Source organism: Electrona antarctica (assembly GCF_951216825.1).
Source record: "Electrona antarctica genome assembly, chromosome: 18".
Classification (NCBI taxonomy): Eukaryota; Metazoa; Chordata; class Actinopteri; order Myctophiformes; family Myctophidae; genus Electrona; species Electrona antarctica.
This window is the reverse complement of record NC_136799.1, coordinates 41,521,111-41,545,638: the sequence shown is the minus strand read 5'-3', so window position 1 is coordinate 41,545,638 and position 24,528 is coordinate 41,521,111. Positions and strand designations below refer to the sequence as shown.

General features: G+C 44.8%; 1 protein-coding gene across 1 annotated transcript in view; it reads left to right on the top strand.

The window, feature by feature from the left end:
* sobpa (sine oculis binding protein homolog a) overlaps window positions 1-24,528 on the top strand; it is a gene marked incomplete at its 3' end in the record, with an annotated part of 50,989 nt that overhangs the window by 19,373 nt on the left and 7,088 nt on the right. Inside the window, exons 2-5 of the mRNA XM_079527543.1 lie at window positions 1,405-1,525; window positions 2,751-2,984; window positions 13,241-13,392; window positions 13,989-14,012. Of these exons, the coding sequence (XP_079383669.1) occupies window positions 1,405-1,525; window positions 2,751-2,984; window positions 13,241-13,392; window positions 13,989-14,012 (531 nt within the window). The remainder of the gene's footprint in view (window positions 1-1,404; window positions 1,526-2,750; window positions 2,985-13,240; window positions 13,393-13,988; window positions 14,013-24,528) is intronic.

The window sequence follows — 24,528 nt, the reverse complement described above, 5'->3', positions numbered from 1 at the left end:
GACCATCCCTGCATCCCTGGACTCATTACATTGAAAACCTATTTACATCACTGCACAGTATATCTTTTTAATAAGAACACAGAGTGTCTGGCTGGACAGTATGGGCTGTCACCATGGGAATTGGTTGACAGGCTGTCAGTCAAACTAATTGACAGTCTCGCGACAACAGTCACAGCTCAGTGAGTCAGACACTTACTCTGTGCACGTGCCGTACCGCAATCAGAGAGATACCTCAATAAAACTATTTAGTGTGCACATCAAAAAAGAAGACGGCGTGGATAGAAAACAATGTGTGATGATGATGTGTGTCCTTTTATTTTCCTGACTTTTCCTAAATCCATCGAAACTTCAGTCTATTCCAGTTGGAAGTTTGGCTCCAGTATGTCTCTGGAAAGGGATATACTGTACAGTGTACAGTGTACATTTCCTTTCCTTCTTTACATTGCCTCGTCTGCTATCAGGAAAGAATGTAAAGTTGCGTTGAATAACCTAATACAATATACAACTGTTTGTTGTTACAAACTGAATGTTACATTCAGCATTTCAATTGTTTTGTCCAAAACATTTCATTTTGACATATTGCCAACATGCTGAAGTAGAATAAATGGGACCTGGCATAAGATATACCAACTAGGGCACCACTGTCTCTTGCAAACAGCAACTTTAGTGGTGTAAAGTAACTGATTACATTTACTAAATACAATTTGGAGGTATTTGTACTTTACTTGAGTAATTCCAATTCCCAATAGCTTTACTTCTACTCTACTCTACTTCTATGTTAACTTGTACTTTTACTCCACTACAATTATTTGAAAGCTGTAGATACTAGTTGCTTTGTAGATTTGGATTATTATTACGAAACATTCATTAACCACTTCAGCAGCCCTATATACATTTGGGCCATTCGAAAATAGCCGATCTACAAGCTCACAATGCGTCGCAAATGACTTTAAATGAGACGTTCTACATATTATGAGTACTTTTACTTTTGGTACTTTTAAGTACATTTTGATGCCGATATTTTTATACTTTTACTTTTAGCACATTTTGAATTCCGGACTTTTACTTGTAACAAAGTATTTCTACATTGCAGTATTGATACTTTTACTTAAGTAAAACAATGTAGTATTTTTTCCACCACTGATAAATACACTCTTTTTACTTGTGTTTTCTCATCACGTCCGCCTTGTAAGGGTCTTTAAATGTTCTGATTAATTGAAAATGGAGGTCCCTGCTGTAAAAAAAAAAGTCTTTCTCTGGTCTTATCCTCGTAGCAGTTTTTGTATTGACTTTTTGTTTGAACTGTACCCATTCTACAAACAGTGAATGCAATTTTCAATCCAATCAATCAATCAATCAATCAATCAATCAATCAATCAATCAATCAACCCTGTTGTGTTGCAGAGTTTTGCAGAGAACACCATGAATGAACTGCTGGGCTGGTACGGATATGACAAGGTGGAGCTGAGGGACTCGGACAACCTGGAGATGGGAGAGACCCCACAGCACATTTCAGTTCTCAAAGGTACACAAATGCTTCTCTTTTTTACAACAACAACAACAAAATAACATGGTGTTTTGTATTCAGGACAACGATGTTGCCAGTGTTAGAGCTTTAGCTACTGGAACCTGTGATCCAATGGATGCATAGTTATTGTTTAGTCTCAAGCTCTTGTTAATTATTTTCATTGGTTCAATGTTAATAAAACCCACAGACAGACTTAAGGACGACTTCACCCATTTTTCACTAATGCTCCTGACGCTCATGGTCAAGGTGTAGAGCACATATAGAAGCTCGACTAATGCAGCCTGACAGACAGCAAGTTGTTGTTTGATTCCCGAGCCTGACAGCCTTTGCTGTGTGTCTCTCCCCCTGTTCCTTGTCACGCTCTACTGTACAATACATCTGAATAAAGGCAGAAAGCCCCCCAAAAATATCTTTAAAAAAAAGGGAAATGGGCGAAGTCGTCCTTTAACCACTTTCACTTAAAACATGTTTTCCAAAATAATCAAAAATAGCAGATCTGAGTGCTGATGGCCTATTTGGTTAGGGTACCTACTATGCCTATGGTATAGGCTCTAATGCAGCATGTCAAGCTACACTGTATTATCCAAATATAGCCCGAAAAGCCCCCAAAAATACATATATAAAAAGCTCTACAAATTCACACAATGCATGCTTGTATATCGGCTATTTGTGTTACTTTAGTATGACAAAGTAGGGCATCAATTTACGAGGAAGAAAAAACAACAACAACCTCAAAAAGTTGGAAATATGGATATTTCTGCTGTCGGGAAGAAACCACCTAACCTCAAAATGATCATTTTTCAGGAAAAAACCCTTATCCTTAAACTACTTTGACATTTCGAAAATGTTTTTTTTGTAATAGTTCAATCAGCCGATCTACATCGACACGTTGTGACCTTGTAGATTGGCTATTTTAACTATTCAAAAATGTTTTTCAAAATAGTAAAAGGCAAAGTAGTTTAGGGATAATAAAGGGGTTTAGCATGGTTTAGTCTAGTCTAGACTTACTAAACTCGACATGAGTTGTCTATGTTCATGGACCACTTTTTTCTGTCTACACCAGGTAGCCGATCTACAAGCATTGTGAGCCCATGTCAAAGGTGTCTCCCCGACGGTGACAAAAATCCAACAAATAGAACAAAATGACAAAATGGACTGAGCTCCTGTTCTGTCCCCCACTACGTCCCCCCCCACCCCTCCCCCCCCCCCCTTCCCTCCACAGAAAACTCGTTGCCAAAAATGCCAGCGTCGACAGAGAGCGGCGAGGGCTCTCCGGACCAACGAGACCTGCACCACGCCGCCGCCCACTCGGCGCCAGCCTCCCGGAACGGCGTCCCACCAGATCCCTTGTCCGTGTTGGCGCCGCCCGGCAGCACCACCAATATGGAGCATGGCGCCCAGCTGCCCATGATTGTCCCCATGATCCCGCCGCCGCCGCTCATCAAGCCACCCACAGGTATAGCAGCAGCATGCGCCGCGCACGCAGGCCGTGCACGCAGCCTAGCACCATGCGCGCAGCCCAGCACCATGCGCCGTGCACGCAGCTCAGCACCATGCGCCGCGCACGCAGCCCAGCACCAATAACACACAACGGGCTCCATTTTCGTCACCGCTAAACCCGTTACCCCTAAACTTCTTTGCCTTTTTTTTGAGTGGTGCAAACCACTCCAACAACTGGCTTTGTACCCGTGTACCCGTGTTTGTTCGTACCAAAAAAAACAGCATGGTTGCTATGGTTAGCAACCAAAAAAACGAGCATGGTTGCTATGGTTAGTATGTGACGTCACTGACATCACAGATATCACGTCAGAGTGAATCAATCTCTATATAATCAATCTTTACATTACGTCAGACCACAGCTGATCAGGCTATATAAGACCTTGCACCACTCAGTTCACACGGGTGTGATTTTTACTATTTTGCTAAACATTTTTGAATAGTTAAAATGGCCAGTCTACTAGCCTGGGCACCATTTCATTTAGGGTATATGATCCTGTCGGGAGCGGGATAAGGGGTTTAGCGGTGACGAAAATGGAGCGCATAGTACTGCAGTGTGCTGGAAGAGGTACACGGATTGTTTACTAACTCAGGGGTGCTGAAAAGCAGTAGATCACGCAAAAACAAATGTCAGTGCAAGCTGACAATGAAGTTGTATCGTATCGTATGATTCGCATCACAATGTGACGTGAATTCCCCATTAATTGTCAATGGGAATTTGATGCTTGTGTAAGACGAAAATCTACACGAATAGCTGAATATAGGAGGGGCTAGCGTCCCTCAAAAATATCCTTTTTGGCATCTGCCACTTGAAGTGGCGATATGCACACGGCTGCCATCTTGCCAGCAAGGTGCTAACTAGGTGCTAAACCACTGCATTTCGGCCATTTGAAAATAGCCGATCTACAAGCTCACAATGTGTCGCGATGCGACACATTGTGAGCTTGTAGATCGGCTATTTTCTTGAAACGGCACATTCTGCATATGAGTACTTTATCCTTAATTTGGCATTGCAGGATTGATGCTTTGACGTGTGAGTAATCTTCTCAGCATTGTTTCTCAGTGCCAAGGACTCTCAAATTGATTTGGCCGCGGACCCCCATCTCAAAGGGCTTCGTGCCAGGGACCCGCAGAAGAGAAGATTTGTGTTCCCTGTTGGCCTAGCGGTCTGCATGCGTTTGATTTCCCATGCCGGAGAACTGGGTTCAAATCTCGTGTGTTACGTGTCTCGTGTGTTACGTGTGCAAGCACATACGTGCGCACGCACGCACGCACGCACGCACGCACGCACGCACGCACGCACGCACGCACGCACGTACGCACACACACACACACCCCATGACATCCCTAGTAAAATGTGTTACTACTGTAAAGAAAAACACTTCTAGACAAATGCTCTAGTCTAGACTTACTAAACTCGACATGAGTTGTCTATGTTCTTGGACCACTTTTTTCTGTCTACACCAGATCTGTTTGGTAGCCGACCTACAAGCATTGTGACAGCCCGTAGACAATTTTTTATGTTCCCCCCTGCAGGGTTCAAGTGGTTTATATAATTTACATTATTTATTGTCCATTATTTAAATTTCAGGTAGTTGGCAATGGCAACCTTACTTGTAGATCTCGTCTGTCGGGTGGAAACCCGACAGACGAGGACATATACAGGACATATTTTACCTGTAATGTAAAATATGTCAAAACTCTTACCTTTCAGGATTAAAATAAAAAAATAGCAAAAGCAGCAGATTGACAAGCTCACAGCGTGTCGCTTTGCGCTGCGTTTAAAGCTTGTAGATCTGGTACTTTCGATGCTTTTCTGCGACGCTGCAGTATGATCAAGTAGGCCAGTAGGGTGTTGATTTGCGAAAATACAAACAAAAAAAACCCACAAAAAGTTGAATGTGGACATAAGAGGTTTCAGCCACGACAGAGACTAAATCAGGCCTTCCTGTTGCAACGAGAGACGTCCTCTGAGGTTCCCTCCGGTTTAGCTCCCAATTATCACATTATGACTACGAGAGTGTGAGGGTGAAAAAAAAAAAGCTGGCCCATTAGTCTTTCACCTCCGCTCACCTCTTTATCACCATCCGGCCAGGCTTTGCACCTCTTGTTAAGCTTAATGGATCTGCCGTGCCATCAGATTTTAAGCAAAGACTAACTCACAATTAAGGGAATAAGTCCTTGGGGCCTAAAAGATTGCATAGTGGGCCCCATCATGCATATTTTACATCCTTCCAGTCGCTCTCTCTCTCTCTCTCTCTCTCTCTCTCTCTCTCTCTCTCTCTCTCTCTCTCTCTCTCTCTCTCTCTCTCTCTCTCTCTCTCTCTCTCTCTCTCTCTCTCTCTGTCGCGCTCTCTCTATATCTTCTCTTAAAGGTATATTCAGTGATTTTACTTAATTCAAATATCAGTTCCTCCCTGTTCCTCCCTGTCCCCAGTGAGCCCCTGGGGTAAAAAAACCCCTAGTTTCAGTTTTGGTGGCGGGTGGCAAAGCCTTCATCCAATCAGGATGAGAGGGGCCTTCCTCCAATCATGATTGACTGGGGGCGGGCCTTGGTGCACATGCTGTTGGCCTGTTGCACTTCCCCCCCCACTGTAGAGCGTGCATGTGCACATTTTGTTACCGGGGCGGACTGGGTGGTTTTCCAAATCACCCAAATCACTGAATGCTCCTTTAAATTGTCCCTGTGTCTCACCCATTGCAGTCTCTTACTCTCGGGGCCAGTGAGTGGAGTAGCGAAAAGGTTTACAAAAACACAAGCGCCTGAAAGCACCTCGAAATGTTACTCTTTTGCATTACCTGTAGCCTATGAATGCAAAGCAGAGGTTGCAAACCAACGTCGCGACGTCTCGTTACTGCTTTCATGGCACCTTGTTACTTGCACGCGGACACAGACACAATCCGATAACAAGTTTATTGAGTACCCGTTATCAATAAGCTTTGGGCTTATCAAGCCTGTTATCGAGCATACAGTATAGCGGCCCATGACATCATGTTTAAACAATCAAGACAAGAGACGATCAAGAGGCCTGGGCCATGGCTCAGTGGTCCAGGCACCTCGGCTGGTAATCCAGTCTGGCAGTGTGCCGCGGGTTCGACTCCCGATACCGACGGCCTTTACTGAATGTCTTCCCACCATCTCTCTCCCCATTTCCTGTCAGCCTACTGTCTGTCCCTCCATAAAGGCGAAAGCCACAAAAAAAAACATTAAAAAAAAAAGAGACGATCAAGAAATAAATGTAATCACCCAGGTCTACAAGTGCATTGATACCTGCCAAACAGCGTTATCCGGGTAGAGGAAATTACGCTTTTCAAGTGACGGTACACATATTAACCAGTTAACAGTTTATTTAATATAATTGTATCTGTAAAAAGGTTAATTGCCTTCGGTCTGTTAGAAAAAGTACTGTATTTGAAGTCCCCTAGTAAGAGATACTGGTTCTGTTCAGAATGTATTGTCTCCCGTCAAAATAATAGAAAATGCTCGATAAGAACCCGGGCTCGAGAAGCCTGATCGATAAGGTGCTCGTTATCGATAAAAATTAACGAGCTCCAGCCCTAGTCTTAGGTATACTGTGTTTTCGCGCGCCTTCCCCAAATTCTGGCTTGCCACAAACCGCTCACATCTGCACCGAGGGACAGGAAAGATGCCCAGCAATTATGCAGTCTCCAATAAAATAAATAAATACCACCATCTTCCACCATACCTGCACCTCAAAAAGGCCCTTTGTCGTTTCTTTTTTTTTCTTTTTTTTCCCTTTCTCGTCTCTCGGTGGGAGCATGAATAATTCAGCGAGAGGAGGGGGGGGGGGGGGGGGGGGGGAGTTGGCGTACAGGCGTTTAGCAGGACCACACCATCTGTTTCCCCGCCTATGCTAGGGGCCTGTGGGGACTCCTCTTGGGCGATGCCAACACGGCTCCCGGGCGCTCTGCTGCGCCAGGGCGGACCGACCTCCTGTGCCACAGCAGACGCAGGGGATAATGAAGCCCTGTGTGTCTGGCCGGCGGAATGCAAACACCTCCATGGAGAGTTTTGACGGGGTAACGTTGACACTCGGGCAAGGTGTAGAGAGGGGGGGGGGGGGAAGCCCTGCAGCAGGTATCTATAAGCTCATTAGTCGACTATCTCCCCCGCCTGATTTGGGAGAGCTTCCGAGCGTGGCCAAGTTAAAAAAAAAAAAAACAATTGCGTCGCAAAAACATCCAGTTTTTTGTTTTGTTTTTTTGGGGGGAGGAAGCGTGTGGGGGTTAAGTTTGGGTCTGGCATTCAATTCAATTTACTTTCGATACAGGATAATCTATGTAAACTGCTGGAGATACCAAAGCAAAGACATGACTTAAAATGTGGTAATTTGACCCCAGTTAGCTAATGTTTATGTGTGCCTGCTCACTTATACATGCATTAAGTACGCATGTGCGGGAGCATTATTTATGTTGTTCACCAGTTGGTACGGCGTGACAGTCTGATCATCCTAGATACTAATAGGCCCTATTTGAACTTCCCACACAACTTTATTTATTGATATGACGTCATAGACTGTTAACCACCTTAAGGGCCCAGGCCTATTTAATCCATTCATAAAATGTGCCCATCGTTTATAGCGCCCGGACCACTTTTACCGACGGACCGGATGTTGTTGTGAATGTGTGTGTAGCAGCTAACAATAGCCACGCCACTATAGAGTCGATCGACAACAACGGGAGGTAAGAATAAATCTATCGGCCCAGGCGGTGGCGTAACCGTCTGGGCACCCGACTGGTAATCCAGTCGCAGTGTGCCGCGGGTTCGACTCCCGAGCCCGTCACGGCCTTTACTGCATGTCTTCCCCCATCTCTCTCCCGTTTCCTGTCAGCCTACTGTCTGTCCCTTCAAAAAACCAATAAAAGGCGTAAGCCGCAAAAAAGATATCTTTAAAAAAAAAAAATCTATCGCGACTATAGCGACTGGACCGCGGAGGGCCGTCAAACACAGGATCTTTTTTTATAATTAGGCGGGATGATTTAGATCGGGAGTTATTAACCTTTTAAGATTTTCGTTGTCGTCGGCTAAACAGGCAGGGAACATTTTCGATGATGTTGTGCAACACCGAGGATTGCGCAACAAGCGCATCTAGGTTGTGGAGCGATGAGATCCGTTTTCATATCACTAATTTGACGGAGATCAATCAATCTCCGTCTCGGGCACATGAATTTGGCGGTGATTTGGGCCTTTGATCATGATTTGATCATGGGCCTTTAAACTGTTTTAATGGACCTTGGAGGCGCAAGACGGAGATCACCGTCAAGTTCAAGTGCACGGTCAGTTGCCCGAGACGGAGATTGATAAAATCAAATGATATCAAAACCGGTCGCATCGCTCCACAGCCTAGGAGCGCTTGTTGCCCAATCCTCGGTGTTGCACAACAGTGACACGTCATCGAAAATGTTCCCTGCCTGCTTAGCGGACGAAAACGAAAATCTTAAAACGTTCATAACTCGCAATCTAAATCATCCCGTCTAATTCTGAAAAAAGATCCTGTGTTAGACGGCTCTCCGCGGTCCAGTCGCTAGTCGCGATAGATTTATTCTTACCTCCCGTTGTTGTCGATCGACTCTAGAGTGGTGTGGCTAATGTTAGCTGCTACACAGACATTCACAACAACTTCCGGTCCGCCGGTAAAAGTGGTCCGGGCGCTATAAACGATGGGCACATTTTATTAATGGATTAAATAGGCCCGAGCCCTCAAGGTGTTAACTGCCTCACACTCCAAAGGTTCAACGTTTACCAAAAAAGGTCCAAATGCCCATCCCTAGTCAGAACCCTGTCTACAAGCATACAACAAGCTTGTGCAGTTGATTAGCGGTTCTTATTCTTTTTTTGTACTTTTTGTACGAAACACGTCAGTAAATCTGAGATTAATTTCCCATTAGATCATGTTCTTGTTCTGTTTCTTCAATGACACGGCAAGCTCACATTCATCAAAAGCGTTGATTAATTTAGGTGAGATGGCAAAGGGACAGGGAAGAGCGTAGAGAGATTTCAGTAGGCTGGCTTTGGATTCAGACCCATGCCGGGAGGATTCACACTGGATTTAGCCACATTTCCGAAACAAGCCTTTATTTTAGTCTTTCCTTTTCTATATTTCATGTTCTTATTGATTATTACCGCTGTTACTTTCTTGTTATATTTTATTGATGATGTCTGCTGCCCACTCCAACATTTCGCTTGTGTACAACAATGTTTCTATGTCAGTGGTGCTCAAACGTTTTCACGACCCCCAAATTGTTTGACCGCCGTCACCAATAATATAAATAAATCAAAATATGTTGTTCCAGGGAGCTCCAGAAGCAAAGATTTGAATTGAAATGTTCACTTATTCAAAGAGTTACACAACTTTTCACTTTTTCTCAAAGATAGCAGATCTACAAGTTCGTAGCGTGGCACGAGGTGACGTGCTGTGAGCTTGTAGAAAAGGGGAACCCCTTTTGGTGTTAGCATTATGTTATGCTTTAGCTATTGAAAAATAGCAGATCTACAAGCTCATAGCGCGCCACCGAGTGGCGCGCTATGAGCTTGTAGGTCTGCTATTTTTGAAAAATCGAAGAACGACTGACATAGAAACATAGCTTTTTCAGAAAACTGTCAGGATGTAGAAGACATTTTTAGAATCTGATCTCAGGTCAAAATGGGTTAAAGTGGTTCAAATCTAATTATGACACAGACGCTTTCCCGGTCTAAAATAGGGTAAAATAGCCATTTTCCCAGATGGAGACCCTGAGTCCCTGTATTCGTTTTTGGTACACTGACTTGAGACTTGAGGACTTCATTATAAATCCAGTGGTGGTTTCTGTGGCCTGAAGTTTGATCCGTTCTAAACCGACAGCTGGACTCAATCAGTGGAATAAAAAGGCCATTTGGGTCTTTTGGGTCGATGCCTCTTGTTGCCGCATGCTTGTCTCAGTCCCTCTGCCGTGGACTTACACGCTTTATAATTTAACCCATTTAGGCCTGACCTCAAAAATTTAAAAAAATCTTCTAAATCCTCCAGTTTTCTGAAATAAATATTTTCACGATTTTTCAAAAATAGCAGACCTACAAGCTCGTAGTTGGCCTGTTGCACTTCCCCCCACTGTAGAGCGTGCATGTGGACATTTTGTTACCGGGGCGGACTGGGTGGTTTTCCAAATCACCCAAATCACTGAATGCTCCTTTAAACTGTCCCTGTGTCTCACCCATTGCAGTCTCTTACTCTCGGGGGTCAGTGAGTGGAGTAGCGAAAACATTTACAAAAACACAAGCGCCTGAAAGCGCCTCGAAATGTTACTCTTTTGCATTACCTGTATGAATGCAAAGCAGATTCACGATTTTTCAAAAATAGCAGACCTACAAGCTCGTAGCGCGCCACTCGGTGGCGCGCTATGAGCTTGTAGATCTGCTATTTTTCAATAGCTAAAGTATAACACAATGCTTACAACACCAAAAGGGGTTCCCGCCCATAATGGGTTAATAAGTCTCACTGATGTTGGCTTCTATGCTTCTATGCATTTGTGTATAAACGGCATCAGAAGTGCTTTAATCAGCGGGGATACCAAATACTGTGCGGCGGGAATTTGTCTTGATGGTATTGATACAGACATATTGACAACTTCCATGCTGACTGACACAAACTGATGCATATAGTTTTATTTTACTGGAACTAGGAAGACCACACATACAGAGCGAAAGAGACAATTCCAGACATATTAACACATGATGTGACACATGTATGCTTACTATGCATTGATTGATTGATTGATTGATTGATTGATTGATTGAAGTATTTATTAACAGTTTGCAGAATTACAGTACATTTCAAGCACGACTCAATAATACAAAAAAGTGTGAGTGGACGACCCAATAAAGCACTACACTTGTTTACAAGAGGGTCCACCTTGTTCAATTCATCATCATTTCTTATGATGAATTTCTTATGAGCATATACCGTTAGGATCAGTGCTGGACAAGGTACAAGTAAAGTATTCAAACAAAGTACACATTACGAAATGTTCAAAAATACAGATTCAAATTGTGGTTCATTCATACAATTATTTTTGTTGTCGTAATGACTGATTTTTTCACTTTCTGAAAATAGCCGATCTACAAGCTCACAATGTGCCGTGCTGCGACGTGTTGTGAGCTTGTAGATCTGCTATTTTTCAGCATGCAAACTAAGTGTAAAATGACTTATACTGCAGGATCTCTTGTTCACTAGTCCCTTCCTAACATTTTAGTCTAGTTTTTATTTGTTGACGAAAGTGTCAATATATTTAGTCTTAGTTTTAGTCACCATAGCTTAGTTTCCATTTAGTTTTCGTCTGTGAAAAAATGTAGTCGATGAAAATTTTTCATCTTAGTATTAGTCCACGAAAACAACACTGGACGATATGGGTACCTCACGATACGATAGCTGTGGCGATATTAGGCCCTTCATATATTGCGATATTCAATATTGCAAGAGATTTCATCAACGATATATCACGATATCTGTAACAAAAAACAAAACAAAACATAAAAGGCAAAAATCTGGAATTATGTATTTATTCCAAAATCTTACAAGATTCTTTGTGTCACAAACTGGCCAATATGTGCATGAATCTTGCCTCCTCCAAACAGTAAAACACATACTGACTGTAACTTGTCCACAACAACCTACTACTACTAGTACTATAACTAATCAATATCACGATATTGGGAGGACGATACAATATATATATTGCGGGAGAAAGTATTGCGATACATCGCGATATCGATACATTGGCACACCCCTAAAAGATACGCAAAAAAAGACCTACAAAATGTACTTGAGTACAGTGACTCAAGTAAATGTACAAGTTACTGTCCAACATATGGCCGTTTCTCAGTCACTGTCCTTGTCTGTCAATAGTTCACATTTAGACAAGTTCAGTCCAAACCCCAAATTCATTCATTGTTTACCTGGTCTCCTATAGTTTCAATGTACTTTTATTTCGATAGTATGTTGTCTGACTGTTGCTACGTTCTGGTTTACTCCTTGTTGAGGCACTAGTCTCTCTGACATTATATCGTGTAATTACCCTGCTTAGTCGCTCTGGATGAGAGTGTTTGCTAAGAGGGCAAAGTGGCACAGTCAGTACCGCTGTCGCCTCACAGCTAGAAGGTGCTGGGTTTGATTCGATGTGCATGCTCTCCCCGTGTCCCCTAGGGTAGGTATCCTCACAAAAAACATGCACAAACATGGTCTCAAAACTGACTACCCCGGTCAGCCGGGGCGCCTGATGGAGGGGAAACTGGTTGGAATAACGTGTTCCTTCCACGCACTATGTCACACCTGGGAAACTCTCCCTCCCAGGTGAAAATAAGCTACTTGGACTCCTCATGTATTGAAGGAAGCATGAGGTCAGTCCGTTGCTCTCCCCAGGTTGGCAGAGGGAGTGTAGCGCCCAGGATTACACTAGACAATTGACACTGGGTGAAAAAGAATACGTTGGCCTGGGCCGTGGCTCAGCGGTCCAGGCACCTTGGCTGGTAATCCAGTCTGGCAGTGTGCCGCGGGTTCGACTCCCGTTCCCGACGGCCTTTTACTGCATGTCATCCCCCCATCTCTCTCCCCATTTCCTGTCAGCCTACTGTCTGTCCCTCTCCATAAAAAATATAAAAAAGGCGAGAAAAAAAAGAATACGTTATAAAAAATTAAAGACTGTTTGCTAAATGCCTTAAACATTTTTGGTAGTTTCTAACATTGTTCAAATAACACTGCTCAATGCCAATGCAAGTACCATTATACAATGTACAGTATTATAGCACATGCATTAGCTGTTGTATTTCCATTGTGTCTATGAAAATTGAGCATCAATCATCGTGAGCCAGGTTGTATAGACAACCCTGACGTAGCCTCGGAAACCCAGACGTTTTTATTTCCTGCAGGGAGAAAAAAAAGTCTGGGTCCGAGTCCACTTCAATTCGGCATAGAGTAGTGCAAACATCACTCACTCTCTGCTGATTTCTGATCGTCTGCACCTTTGTTAAATTGACACACACAGGCACACATGTACACACACACACTCCTCTCTCTCTCTGTCGCTCTAATTAATTAGTCTCATCTCATGTCTAGCAGCTGTGCATAGTTTCTCCCGGCGGATCCTGCCGGGAGCTGCCTATGCCATAAAAAGCATAGGTGAGTTCCAGGCTAACCCTGACGTGACACTTGTGTCTTCCAGACGAGGACGCGGCCAACGTCCAGATCATGTGTGCCTGGTGCCAGAAGGTCGGGGTCAAGCGCTACTCGCTGAGCATGGGCAGCGAACTCAAGAGCTTCTGCAGCGAGAAGTGTTTCGCCGCCTGCCGCAGGGCCTATTTCAAGAGAAACAAGGTAAGTCGCCGCCCCCACCCTCTTCCCCCCTATCATCAGTGGGTCCGAGTCGAGTAAAACACAGGGCATCAAAATCACACAAAAAAACAAAAACAAACAAAGAAGCTCTACGATGTCACTCCTCGTCGTCACACATATTGTATTATTCTTCCACCTTAATTGAGGTAGAGGGAGCTATCGTCATGCAGCCTCTAGCTGTTGGCCAGCGGAGCCTCGTCCCTTATTGTGGCTTTGGCTGTTATTTCCCTGAGTCTGAGTCAACAGCTCCATATTTTGAAGTGCTCTTCTTCTAACCAGGGTCTGTGCGAAAGCTCGTCATGAACACACACTTGAATGCCACAGTCAGCCCCCTCCGTGGCTTATCTTATGGCTTGAACACCTTTAGTGCGTTCAAGCACAGTTAACCGGAAGCCACAAAACAGTCATGGTTTTAACAATGTACACTTTAGGTATAGGTGACCAATATCAAAATGCCTCGGTGTCTGACGGGAACGACGGAAGGCAGTCATGATTGAAGTTGTCATCTGTGTTCTTATTTTCGTCCATGATGAACAGTAAAAAAAATAAAACAATCTGCTTTCTCTCTCATACCAAAGCTTGGATATGTAAGGAATTACAATGTGAGTATGGCTGTGTTTTAATCTCCTTCCTTTTGTTTGTCCTAAAATCAGTTTCTTCATCCAAACATAATCACTTTTTTTAGCGCACTTGTTAGTGGAGAGGGAATGAGATCAAAGGGTGCACATGTGTCTGTTCATTTTGAATCAAGTGATATCCAGTTTATTTTACTTTGCTGACACCTTTTTTTTCCCCAGCATGAGAATCAGGCTGAGCCTTGTGCCTGCTGTGCTGTCCCGTCGCACCATGTTTGTCCACCATTTTCGACCTCAGTATTTGTAGATGTTCACCTTTCTCGCAGGGCCTGTGGATTGGTAACCTGACTCCGCCAGATGGGGCAGCAGAGAGTACACTGGGTTCCCCCCTCCTGCTCCCATCTGCTCCCATCAGCAGCAGCTTCTAGCAGCTTCTAGCAGCAGCTTCTAGCTTCTAGCTGCTGCTGATTGGCCAGGCCGTTTTGTGGCCGGGCATCAAGTCTGCCTGAGAGTTCCCAGATGGGAGCAGGAGGGGGGAACCCAGTGTACTCTCTGCTGCCCCATCTGGCGGAGTCAGGTTAGTGGATTGGGGGAGCACTTTATAACCCATAAAAACCGGAAAAGCATCTGTGTCATTTTTTAGATTTGAGCTATATGGCAACGTAGGTTTTTCGGAAAACTCTTTAACCCATTCTGGGCGGGAACCCCTTTTGGTGTTAGCATTATGTTATGCTTTAGCTATTGAAAAATAGCAGATCTACAAGCTCATAGCGCGCCACCGAGTGGCGCGCTACGAGCTTGTAGGTCTGCTATTTTTGAAAAATCCAAGAACGACTGACATAGAAACATAGCTTTCTAGTCAGGATGTAGAAGACATTTTTAGAATCTAAAATGGGATAAAACGTGTAAGATAAAGTCAAAGAATTATGTAACTGAATCTCATAAGCTACACAATGTTAGATTGACTACCATGTGGCTGACCATTCGGAGTAGCGGTTCTCGTCCTTAACCTTCTCAGGCCACGACTCCCCAAAAATAACCATATTTGAACTTTGAGGCCTATTCTGAGCTTGTAGATCAGCTATTTTCACATTTCTTTGCCTCTTTCTCATGTTTTTTGACAATTTGGCCAATGTTTGACCAGTTCTTATAATAGTTTGTTGATTACTTTTGATACAGTTATGGGGCTCTATCGTATCCCATGCCTCACCCGCAAGCATTAAACACTTTCCGTGAATTACGCATTTAGCACAAGTGCAGAGGCTGTGTTGGTCACGGAGTGGATGACAGATAGTCAGATAATGGACACACAAAACAACCCTCTGTATCTAATATAAATGTAGTCCAAGGCAGCACGCGTTGCTCTTCCATAAGGCTCACTCCAGGGCATAATGGATAATGGAAGGCAATGCCACCTGGCACACTGATTAGTATAAGTTGCGTAACACCCAAACCACACCTATCCATAATGTAATGGGTAGCGGAGGTGTTTTAAGGATTTTGGCGGTGGCATAAGATAGCCAAGTTAATGGCTTACACAATACTAAATGCCCAAATTAAGGAAAAAGTGTCCCTGACGCAAGATAGGGCCCATGGTCTTTTTTTTCCCCCTTAAATTGTCACTTAACTGTCATCTGGGACCGCCCCAAAATCATGCGGAGACCCCCCTGGGGGTCCCGACCCAGAGGTTGAGAACCACTGATTCTGAGAAACGGGTCATCAAAGCAGAGTGAATGCAACATAAGCAACTCGTATAGGATTTCATCAAGACGGAAACATTAAAAGCTAATATCACAAATCAATCTGAATTCGGTTATAAAACTCTATGGGATGGCTAGAAACCATATTTGTAGCCCCAATGACAACAATGAAAACTAGCCTTTTGTCTAAATACAGCACATTAACAGTACAATGTTTATTCATTACAAAAAGGCGAACCGGAGATAGGCGCTCCACGAGAGTGCTTATCCCCACCAGGCTTGGTTGCCTATCCAGGGCTGTGTAATCTAAAAACGTGTTATGTAAAACTTCACATTTTTGAGTGGTGCAACCACTCCCTTACGGAGCTATGTGTGTGGCTGGCTGCCTGCCTGCCTGGGTGGGTATGAGCACAAAAATAGCATGGTTGTTTTGCACCACCTGTGCGCAACCTAACACACACACAAACACACACGCACATATTAACTGTATATATGATGATTTAGGGTGTGCCAGTACAGTAAAATCATCATATATACAGTTAATATGTGCGTGTGTGTTTGTTTGTGTGTGTGTTAGGTTGCGCACAGGTGGTGAAAAACAACCATGCTATTTTCGTGCTCATACCCACCCAGGCACCCAGGTGGGCAGCCATGCAGCCAGCCAGCCAGCCAGCCACACACATAGCTCCGTAAGGGAGTGGTTGCACCACTCAAAAAATGTAATTTTGCTATATACTGTATAGCAATAACTACACACAGGTGTTCCCAGCTTGAAAGGTAGGCTATAACAACGTGTAGAGTGTTCCAGGTCTGATTCAAATATGGGGTCAGAATTGGCCATTCCCGCAAAATTGGAATCCAATCATGGCATAATAAAAAATCTTTTGAGGGGCGCCTTTCCGAAATGACCTCATAGGCCAGCCAAGTCTATGGACTTTTAATGATTGTTTAGGGCAGGCGTTCTCAACGTTTCTGGCTGCGGGGACCCCCGGAAATGCTTTGGCCATGTCTCGCTATGTCTGGCTATCCCCAGGTTGAGAAGAGAACCCCTGGTTTAGGGCGGGAAGCCCTTTTGGTGTTAGCATTATGTTATGCTTTAGCTATAGAAAAATAGCAGATCTACAAGCTCATAGCTTGTAGGTCTGCTTGTAGGTCTGCTATTTTTGAAAAATCGAAGAACGACTGACATAGAAACATAGCTTTTTCAGAAAACTGTCAGGATGTAGAAGACATTTTTAGAATCTGATCTCAGGTCAAAATGTGTTAAATGACAACGTAAGGCCCAAACCATGCATGCACTGGGGATTATAATATTATCCCCAATGGCAGTTGAAGGAGTTGCCTTGATGTCCTTCAAACAGTTTTGTTGCAAGGAGTCTCATATCATCTGGCTGATATAAATACTGCCGTGTGTGTGTGTGTGTGTGTGTGTGTGTGTGTGTGTGTGTGTGTGTGTGTGTGTGTGTGTGTGTGTGTGTGTGTGTGTGTGTGAGTGTGAGTGTGAGTGTGTGCGAGTGAGTGAGGCTGCGCAACAGTTACACTTGGTGGTGAAAAAAAACGCTATTTCCGTGCTCGGACCCAGCCAGCCAGCCAGTCAGGGACACACAGTGCTGTGCATTGGAGTGGCTGCACCACTCAAAAATGGGCCTACTGGCAGTGTGCACACACACACACACACACACACACACACACACACACACACACACACACACACACGCGCGCAGGGGCGAGAACATAATCTCCATCCCTGGCCTTGGGGCTCACGGCGGTGACACACATCGGTATTCGGGAGAACATTCCCACTGATACCTTTTTATTAAGTAAACCATTTTTAGTACTTTTTTTTCCGCCACTGCCAACGAGCATGAAATCCAGTCATTTTGGAACAGAGCTGCCATGAATAGGCAGTCAGTGATACCGTAGTAGGCCATTGCATAATGCAATTGTTGGGACACAAACAGTCTATTTCCATGTCTCTGGTGACCTCCAGATTGTGGCATTTGTTGGTTTCAGACGCGAGGCTTTATAAATATGCATTCATATGGGTCATTTTGGATGTGCCCGCCTCTTCAACTGAAGCTTTCCAAGGTGACTTGGAGGTGGCATGCTGGGAAGTCTGGGGGGGAGGGGTGGAAATAAAGATATGTCATTGTCACAAAGCAATTGTCACAAACACCATTATGCGCTCTAACACATGGCATATTTCCCTAATGTGTGTCACTTATCAAAGAAAAACCTTCTGATTTGGGTTGATTTGTGCCCATATTGGCCCTATAGTTGATATCAGTAAGACGCCCTGAGGGCGAGAAGCGACCTCGCCCTAAAGGGTGAGGTCGCGCTGAAACAACAGAGCTTCTTAATTCGGTTGAGAAGCAGGAGTTAAAACTATGAATTAATCTTGTGTCAGTGAGGTCAGATGTAGAGTGGCTGGCCGGCTCATATATGCAGATATAGTACATGTATGGCTACCCGGGGGTTGATGAGGTCAGTGCCGTGATCTTCATATATGGAGATCCAGGTGATGATAGTCAGCTCCACATTCATTCATTTGCAAGTGTGACTCGCGTCGCGGCAACCACACTGGTTATCATGAGACTGTCACAGTATATGGCCATATATTGACATTCTCATATATGGGCTTAATATTGATGACATCAAAATAGTAACAAAATCAGTTTAAAAGTAGCCAATTGTTGATCTGCTATTTTCAAAAGATATGTCAGATGTGGGTCCACAGCCAGAATATGAATTTGGAGGTCCTAGACATGAAAATGTTTATGAACCACTGGTTTTATAGCCACGAACCTTCATACAATAAAGTTATTAAATATGTCAGTCATTTCTTTGTATATTCCTTTGTCATTTGCCCGGCAGCGGTGGCCGAACAGTTTGCGGCGCGGTCTTGATACCGGAAGGTCGCCAGTTCGTATCCCCGGACCGACAAGTTAAAAATGACCACCGCTGAAGTGCCCTTGAGCAAGGCATTGAACCACTACCATGAAATGTTCTATGAGCAGGGCCTGGCTGTAAACAAGTATCTGATGCTTAGTCCAGTTACCCTGGGTAAATATAGTAACTTTGCTTTGCTTTGCCCTGTGCATCTTCAAAGCCTAAACAGACAAACAGAAGTAGGCTTAAATTGTTTTTGTAGCCGACAAAAACACGATGAAATCTTTAATGGCAATTATCTGTGTGTCAATTAATCGGCATGCGGAATTGCATAATCGCGAGAGCCCTTTAAGCACAGCGCTAACAGGCTATAGCGCTCTGCGCTATCCACACCTTCTCCCCGGGCAGGAAACACACACGCATATGTATAATTATAAAGCATCCCGAAAGCGTCTGCGAGCGGCGAACGCACAGGAAAAAGGCCCTTCGTCTGCCACGCCACGCCAGGGCAGCTCAGATTCTATTATTTTGTCTGGCGCTCGCACATTCATGCAGGCCATTTGTGTAAGCGATACCCGCATGTTTCTTTTCTCATGCACCCACAAGGTTGGCCACAACAACAGGGCCTCCAAGGCTTCTTTTTTTGGTTGCTTTGCGAGAGAGAGGGAGAGAGAGAGAGAGAGAGAGAGAGAGAGAGAGAAATTGTCATGGCTGGGGAGAAAGACAAAAAAAAAGCGTATCTCATGTCTGTGTGCGTTGGATAGGAGAGAAGTGATGTGGGGGTGGTGGGAATGAGGTAGGAGCAGTGGGGGGGGGGGGGGGGGGGGGTAAGCAAAGTCACTGGTATTGTGTTGCATGAAATATACTCAGTTGCTTCATCCGTGCAACCCAATCCCCTCCTATGGTGACTAGCAATTGGGCATTTGAGGGGGAGACTGTGTGTGTGTGTGTATATGTGTGTGTGTGGGGGGGGGGGGTTGGGCACATTGGGGGCGGTGATACTTTTCTTCCATCTCCTCTGCATAGAGCCTGATTTATACTTAGTGGTAGGATGGTGTCTCGTGCCCGAAAATAGCCCGATGTACAAGCTCACTGCTCACAACGTACTCGCAGGGCGACGCGTTGTGAGCTCGTAGTTTGCGGCTATTTTTCACTATAGTACTGATATTGTTGAAAATGTTTTCATCTCACAGTGGAACTCCTACTTTCCAATGCAGCAATAATGCATTGCTATCGGAAAACGCAATGTACTTCTGTTATTTGTACTTTTGAACACCTACAGTACTTAACTTTGGAAAGCAAACTTGTAACTTTTAATTGCAGTCGAGTTACATTTGAGCAGGAGTATCTATACTTTGATTCGAGCGCTGCGGGGTGCATACTTAGTTTAGACTAGTCATCGGTTAGACATGGGTTAAGGTTAGGTTTAGGTGGGGGTGCATACTTAGTTTAGACTAGTCATCGGTTAGACATGGGTTAAGGTTAGGTTTAGGTGGGGGTGCATACTTAGTTTAGACTAGTCATCGGTTAGACATGGGTTAAGGTTAGGTTTAGGTGGGGGTGCATACTTAGTTTAGACTAGTCATTGGTTAGACATGGGTTAAGGTTAGGTTTAGGTGTGTTGCCCCGTGGGAGGTTAGGTTTAGGGTGAGGGTTTGAGATAGGTTGTAGTTGTAGGACTAATGACTGGTCTAACCAATGACTATAGTCTAAACCAAAAACTGTCTAAACTACAGTTGGAGGCCATCGATATTGTCCTTTTCTTTTTGCTGAGGTTTGCATGATCTGCGCAAAAGGACAGTTAACCCATTTTGGGGCGGGAACCCCTTTTGGTGTTTTAAACATTGTTATAATTGAGCTATTGAAAAATAGCAGACCTACAAGCTCGTAGCGCGCCACTCGGTGGCGCGCTATGAGCTTGTAGATCTGCTATTTTTGAAAAATCGTGAAAATATTTATTTCAGAAAACTGGAGGATTTAGAAGGATTTTTTTTAAAATTTTGAGGTCAGGCCTAAATGGGTCAAATGATAAGGGACAATATCGGTGGCACCCAACTGTAGTTGTAGGACTAATGACTAGTCTAAACCAAAAACTGTCTAAACTAAGTACTGCACGGACACCGTCGCACATGGCGAGGTATAAATGCAGGCTTGACTGCTCACTCGTTGTGTATGTGCGTGGGAGTGCGCGCGTTGTGCACGTCGTGTTCATGTGCAGGGCAAATGATGATTAATGATCAGACCAGTGTTGGACTTGGAGCAGTCACTTATTTGGCTGTTTATTGGAGGGTTTAAAGCTTGTGTGGAAGGTATCAGTTTATGCCTGGTGTCCAGTCACGCCTGACTTGTACCTTGCCGCACAATGGTGTCGTTCGTCAAAAAATAGCAGATGTACAAGCTAAAAGCTTGGCTCTTTTTCGGCGGAGTGACACTGTCGCAGACGAAGAATAAGATCAGGCCTCATTAGGTCTGTCATCTCCCACTGCCCCCCTAACACACACACACACACACACACACACACACACACACACACACACACACACACACGGCACACGCACACTTCTTGGATCGGCACATTGATTGTGTATTTATTTTGAGATGCGTCTCTATGCCGCCTGCGTTTTTCCACCGGTTTGTGTTGCAAAGCGAGTCTTAATTTGAAATGTAACCCAGTAACAGGGGAAGAAAAAACAAATCTGTCCACCCCTGGAAGATCATTTACAACAGTGGTTCCCAAAGTGGGGTCCGGGGACCCCCTGGGGTCCTTGAGGGAGTTCCAGGGGGTCCCCAGCTAAATGATAGTTTGGAACCAAATGGACCCTTATGGGTCTGTAAATGTGGTTATTATCAGGCAGAAACCTCTTTTTGTGTATATTTTTTCCGTAAACGAATGCCCCACTTGGAGGGTGTTCCAGCGGTGAAGTACCTGCCCACCACTATGGAGGTTGTGAGGTTCGAATCCACCGTGACGCATCCGGCCTAATCGAGTGTCTGTTATATACGAACACAATGGGCCCTGAGTTCGGGGTTGGGAAGCAAGGCGTAATCTGCACGTAATCCTACGGGCTGGGGGCGGCACATGTCAGCGGGGAGTGTCGGGTGGGAGTATAACGGGAGTATAACGAAGACCCTACTTCGTCCTCCCGGTGGGGGCTCCTCCCAGTATAGTAGGATACAACAGCAGTGACAACATGCAGAAATGTGTGTGGGGTGAAATCAATTGGCGCGACGATTAAACTGGGGAGGAAAAAAGTGGATAAAAACTAAAAAGCAAAGAAAAATGTTCTTATTTGGGATACAGTTGTTATGTGGAATATTTTTTTACTCTTAACAGCCCTAATTGTGTGCACAACCGCACTTTCAATTATCTTCCAAGACGGCCATAGTGGCAGGCTACAGTTTCTTTGCCGTTGAGCAGTCCCTGGTTTTGTCTTTATTAATGATCTTACAGGTTACAATCTTACTTTCCGTGGTTTTCTGGTGGTTTCCCTGGTTCACCATCATTCTCAGGCAGATTTCTGAGATGTGAAGATTATGTGCGGTGGATTTTCCCTTCTCTCACTGGCCAGGTTTGAAGTATTTCAGTAATACGTCTTTCCTTTTTGTCTCCCCAATTCACACTAGGCATGAGAGGGTGCGTATAGGACATTGAGCAAAGCCCAAACGAAGTGACAAGGTCACATGATCGCACATGATCGCACATGATCGCACGCACGCACGCACGCACGCACGCACGCACGCACGCACGCACGCACGCACGCACGCACGCACGCATGCACCCCAATGTACATTGGCTATTTGAAAATAGCCAATCTACAAGATCACAAGCACATTTTCTTCTGAATATAACACACTGTACATACTGTACATACAGACAGGCGCTTCCAACGTGGCATAAACAGTATTTTGTCAGAGGATTGGACGGGGTCTGGACGGAGACTACAGCTGGATTAGTGCAGGTCGGTCGGTCGGTCGGTCGGTCGGTTGGTTGGTCGGTCGGTCGGTCGGTTGGTTGGTTGGTCGGGCGGACGATCGGTCGGTCGGTCGGTTGGTGCCTGTCGCAGTGTAAGAGCTTTTCTGTTTGGCACTGGGTGTAAGGAGTACGGCATGGGATGGAATGCCCCCAGGGAGACCGCCTGCAGGAGACTCCTGCAGGCGCTGTCTTTCCCCGGGAGCTGCCTCCAGGCGAGAGGAGGGCAGAGTGCCTCTTCATGTCAGCACAGAAATGTCACTTCCAACTCACACACGCGTGCGCACCTGCACTCACACAAACACACGCACGCACAGTCGCACACACACACACACACACACACTCACACACACACACACACACACACACACATGCACGCACATACACACGTCTTCACTACACACGCACACATCTTCACTACACATCTTGAAGATTATCTTCACTAATCACTACACATACGCACATGCACGCGTACACACGCACACACACCCTTGTGGCTGTGATTTGCATAGTTAAACCCTCGGTGTTGGTATAATTCCTCCATTTGTAACTCTGAGCATGTACAAAACGTAACCACATGGACCCGAAAGGGTCCATTTTAATACTCAGGAATGTACAGGGTACAGCACACACACACACACACACACACACACACACACACACACACACACACACACACACACACACACACACACACACACACACACACACACACACACACACACACCCTTGTGGCTGTGATTTGCCCTTCCCGATATCCATAGTAAAATCCTCAGCTTTAATTCACCTATTTGCTTCTCTGAGCGTGCACAAATGTAACCAAATGGACCCCCGTATGTTTTTACACCGATTTTACAGAGTACACTATGCGTCTTTGTGCGTGTGTGTCTGCATGCATGCGCACGTGTGTGCTTGCGTGCGTGTGTGCATGTGTGTGTGCGCGTGTTGGTACAGTAGCTCAGTGGAATCCTTCAGGCTTGCTTGACACAGCTGCAGGGCATGGAGGAAGGTGATTAGCTCATAGCTGCCAGCCATTCCAACTCAAATACGAGAGAGAGAGAGAGAGAGAGAGGGGAGAGAGAGAGAGAGAGAGAGAGAGGGGAGAGAGAGAGAGAGGGGAGAGAGAGAGAGAGAGAGAGAGAGAGAGAGAGAGAGAGAGAGAGAGAGAGAGAGAGAGAGAGAGAGAGAGAGAGAGAGAGACTACTCCAAACTATACAAGTAGGCGTCACAGTTGTGAAAGTGAGGTCACAAGCATAGGTGGATATTTGGATAATATGACACCAGCATGTCATTCTCCAAAAACCTGCTTCTTTGGATAGCTAATCCATATACGGTATGTTTGTGACTCTCTAGGGCAGGGGTTCTCAACCCGTGGGTCGCGACCCCTCGGGGGGTCGCCAAATAATTTTAGGGGGTCCCCAAATTATTTTCAAAAAAAAAAAAAAAGAAAAAGATTTTTTTTTAAATTTTATTTTCACGATTTTTCAAAAATAGCAGACCTACAAGCTCGTAGCGCGCCACTCGGTGGCGCGCTATGAGCTTGTAGATCTGCTATTTTTCAATAGCTAAATTATAACAATGCTTAAAACACCAAAAGGGGTTCCCGCCCAAAATGGTTTAAGGTTATTGTAGCAGTCAATTTATATTGGGGGTCTGGAGGGGGGCGGGGCGGGGGTCCCGAGACGTTGCCAAAGCATTTTCGGGGGTCCCCGGCCAAAAACGTTGAGAACCCCTGCTCTAGGGCAGTGGTTTTCAACCCTTTTCACATCAAGGAAACCATAGGAGAGGTAACACACACAAACTATCAAAATAAAAATGATTCTACATTCTCTAATTGTGTAGACTTCTTCTAAATTAGGTAATGCAGGTGTTTAACAATAATGAAAGGGTCCATGAAACTAAATGGACCCTTACATTAGGTTTGAGTTTACGCTCTCAAAAGTTAAAGATCTATAAGGGTCGATTTGGTTACCACCAACTCTCC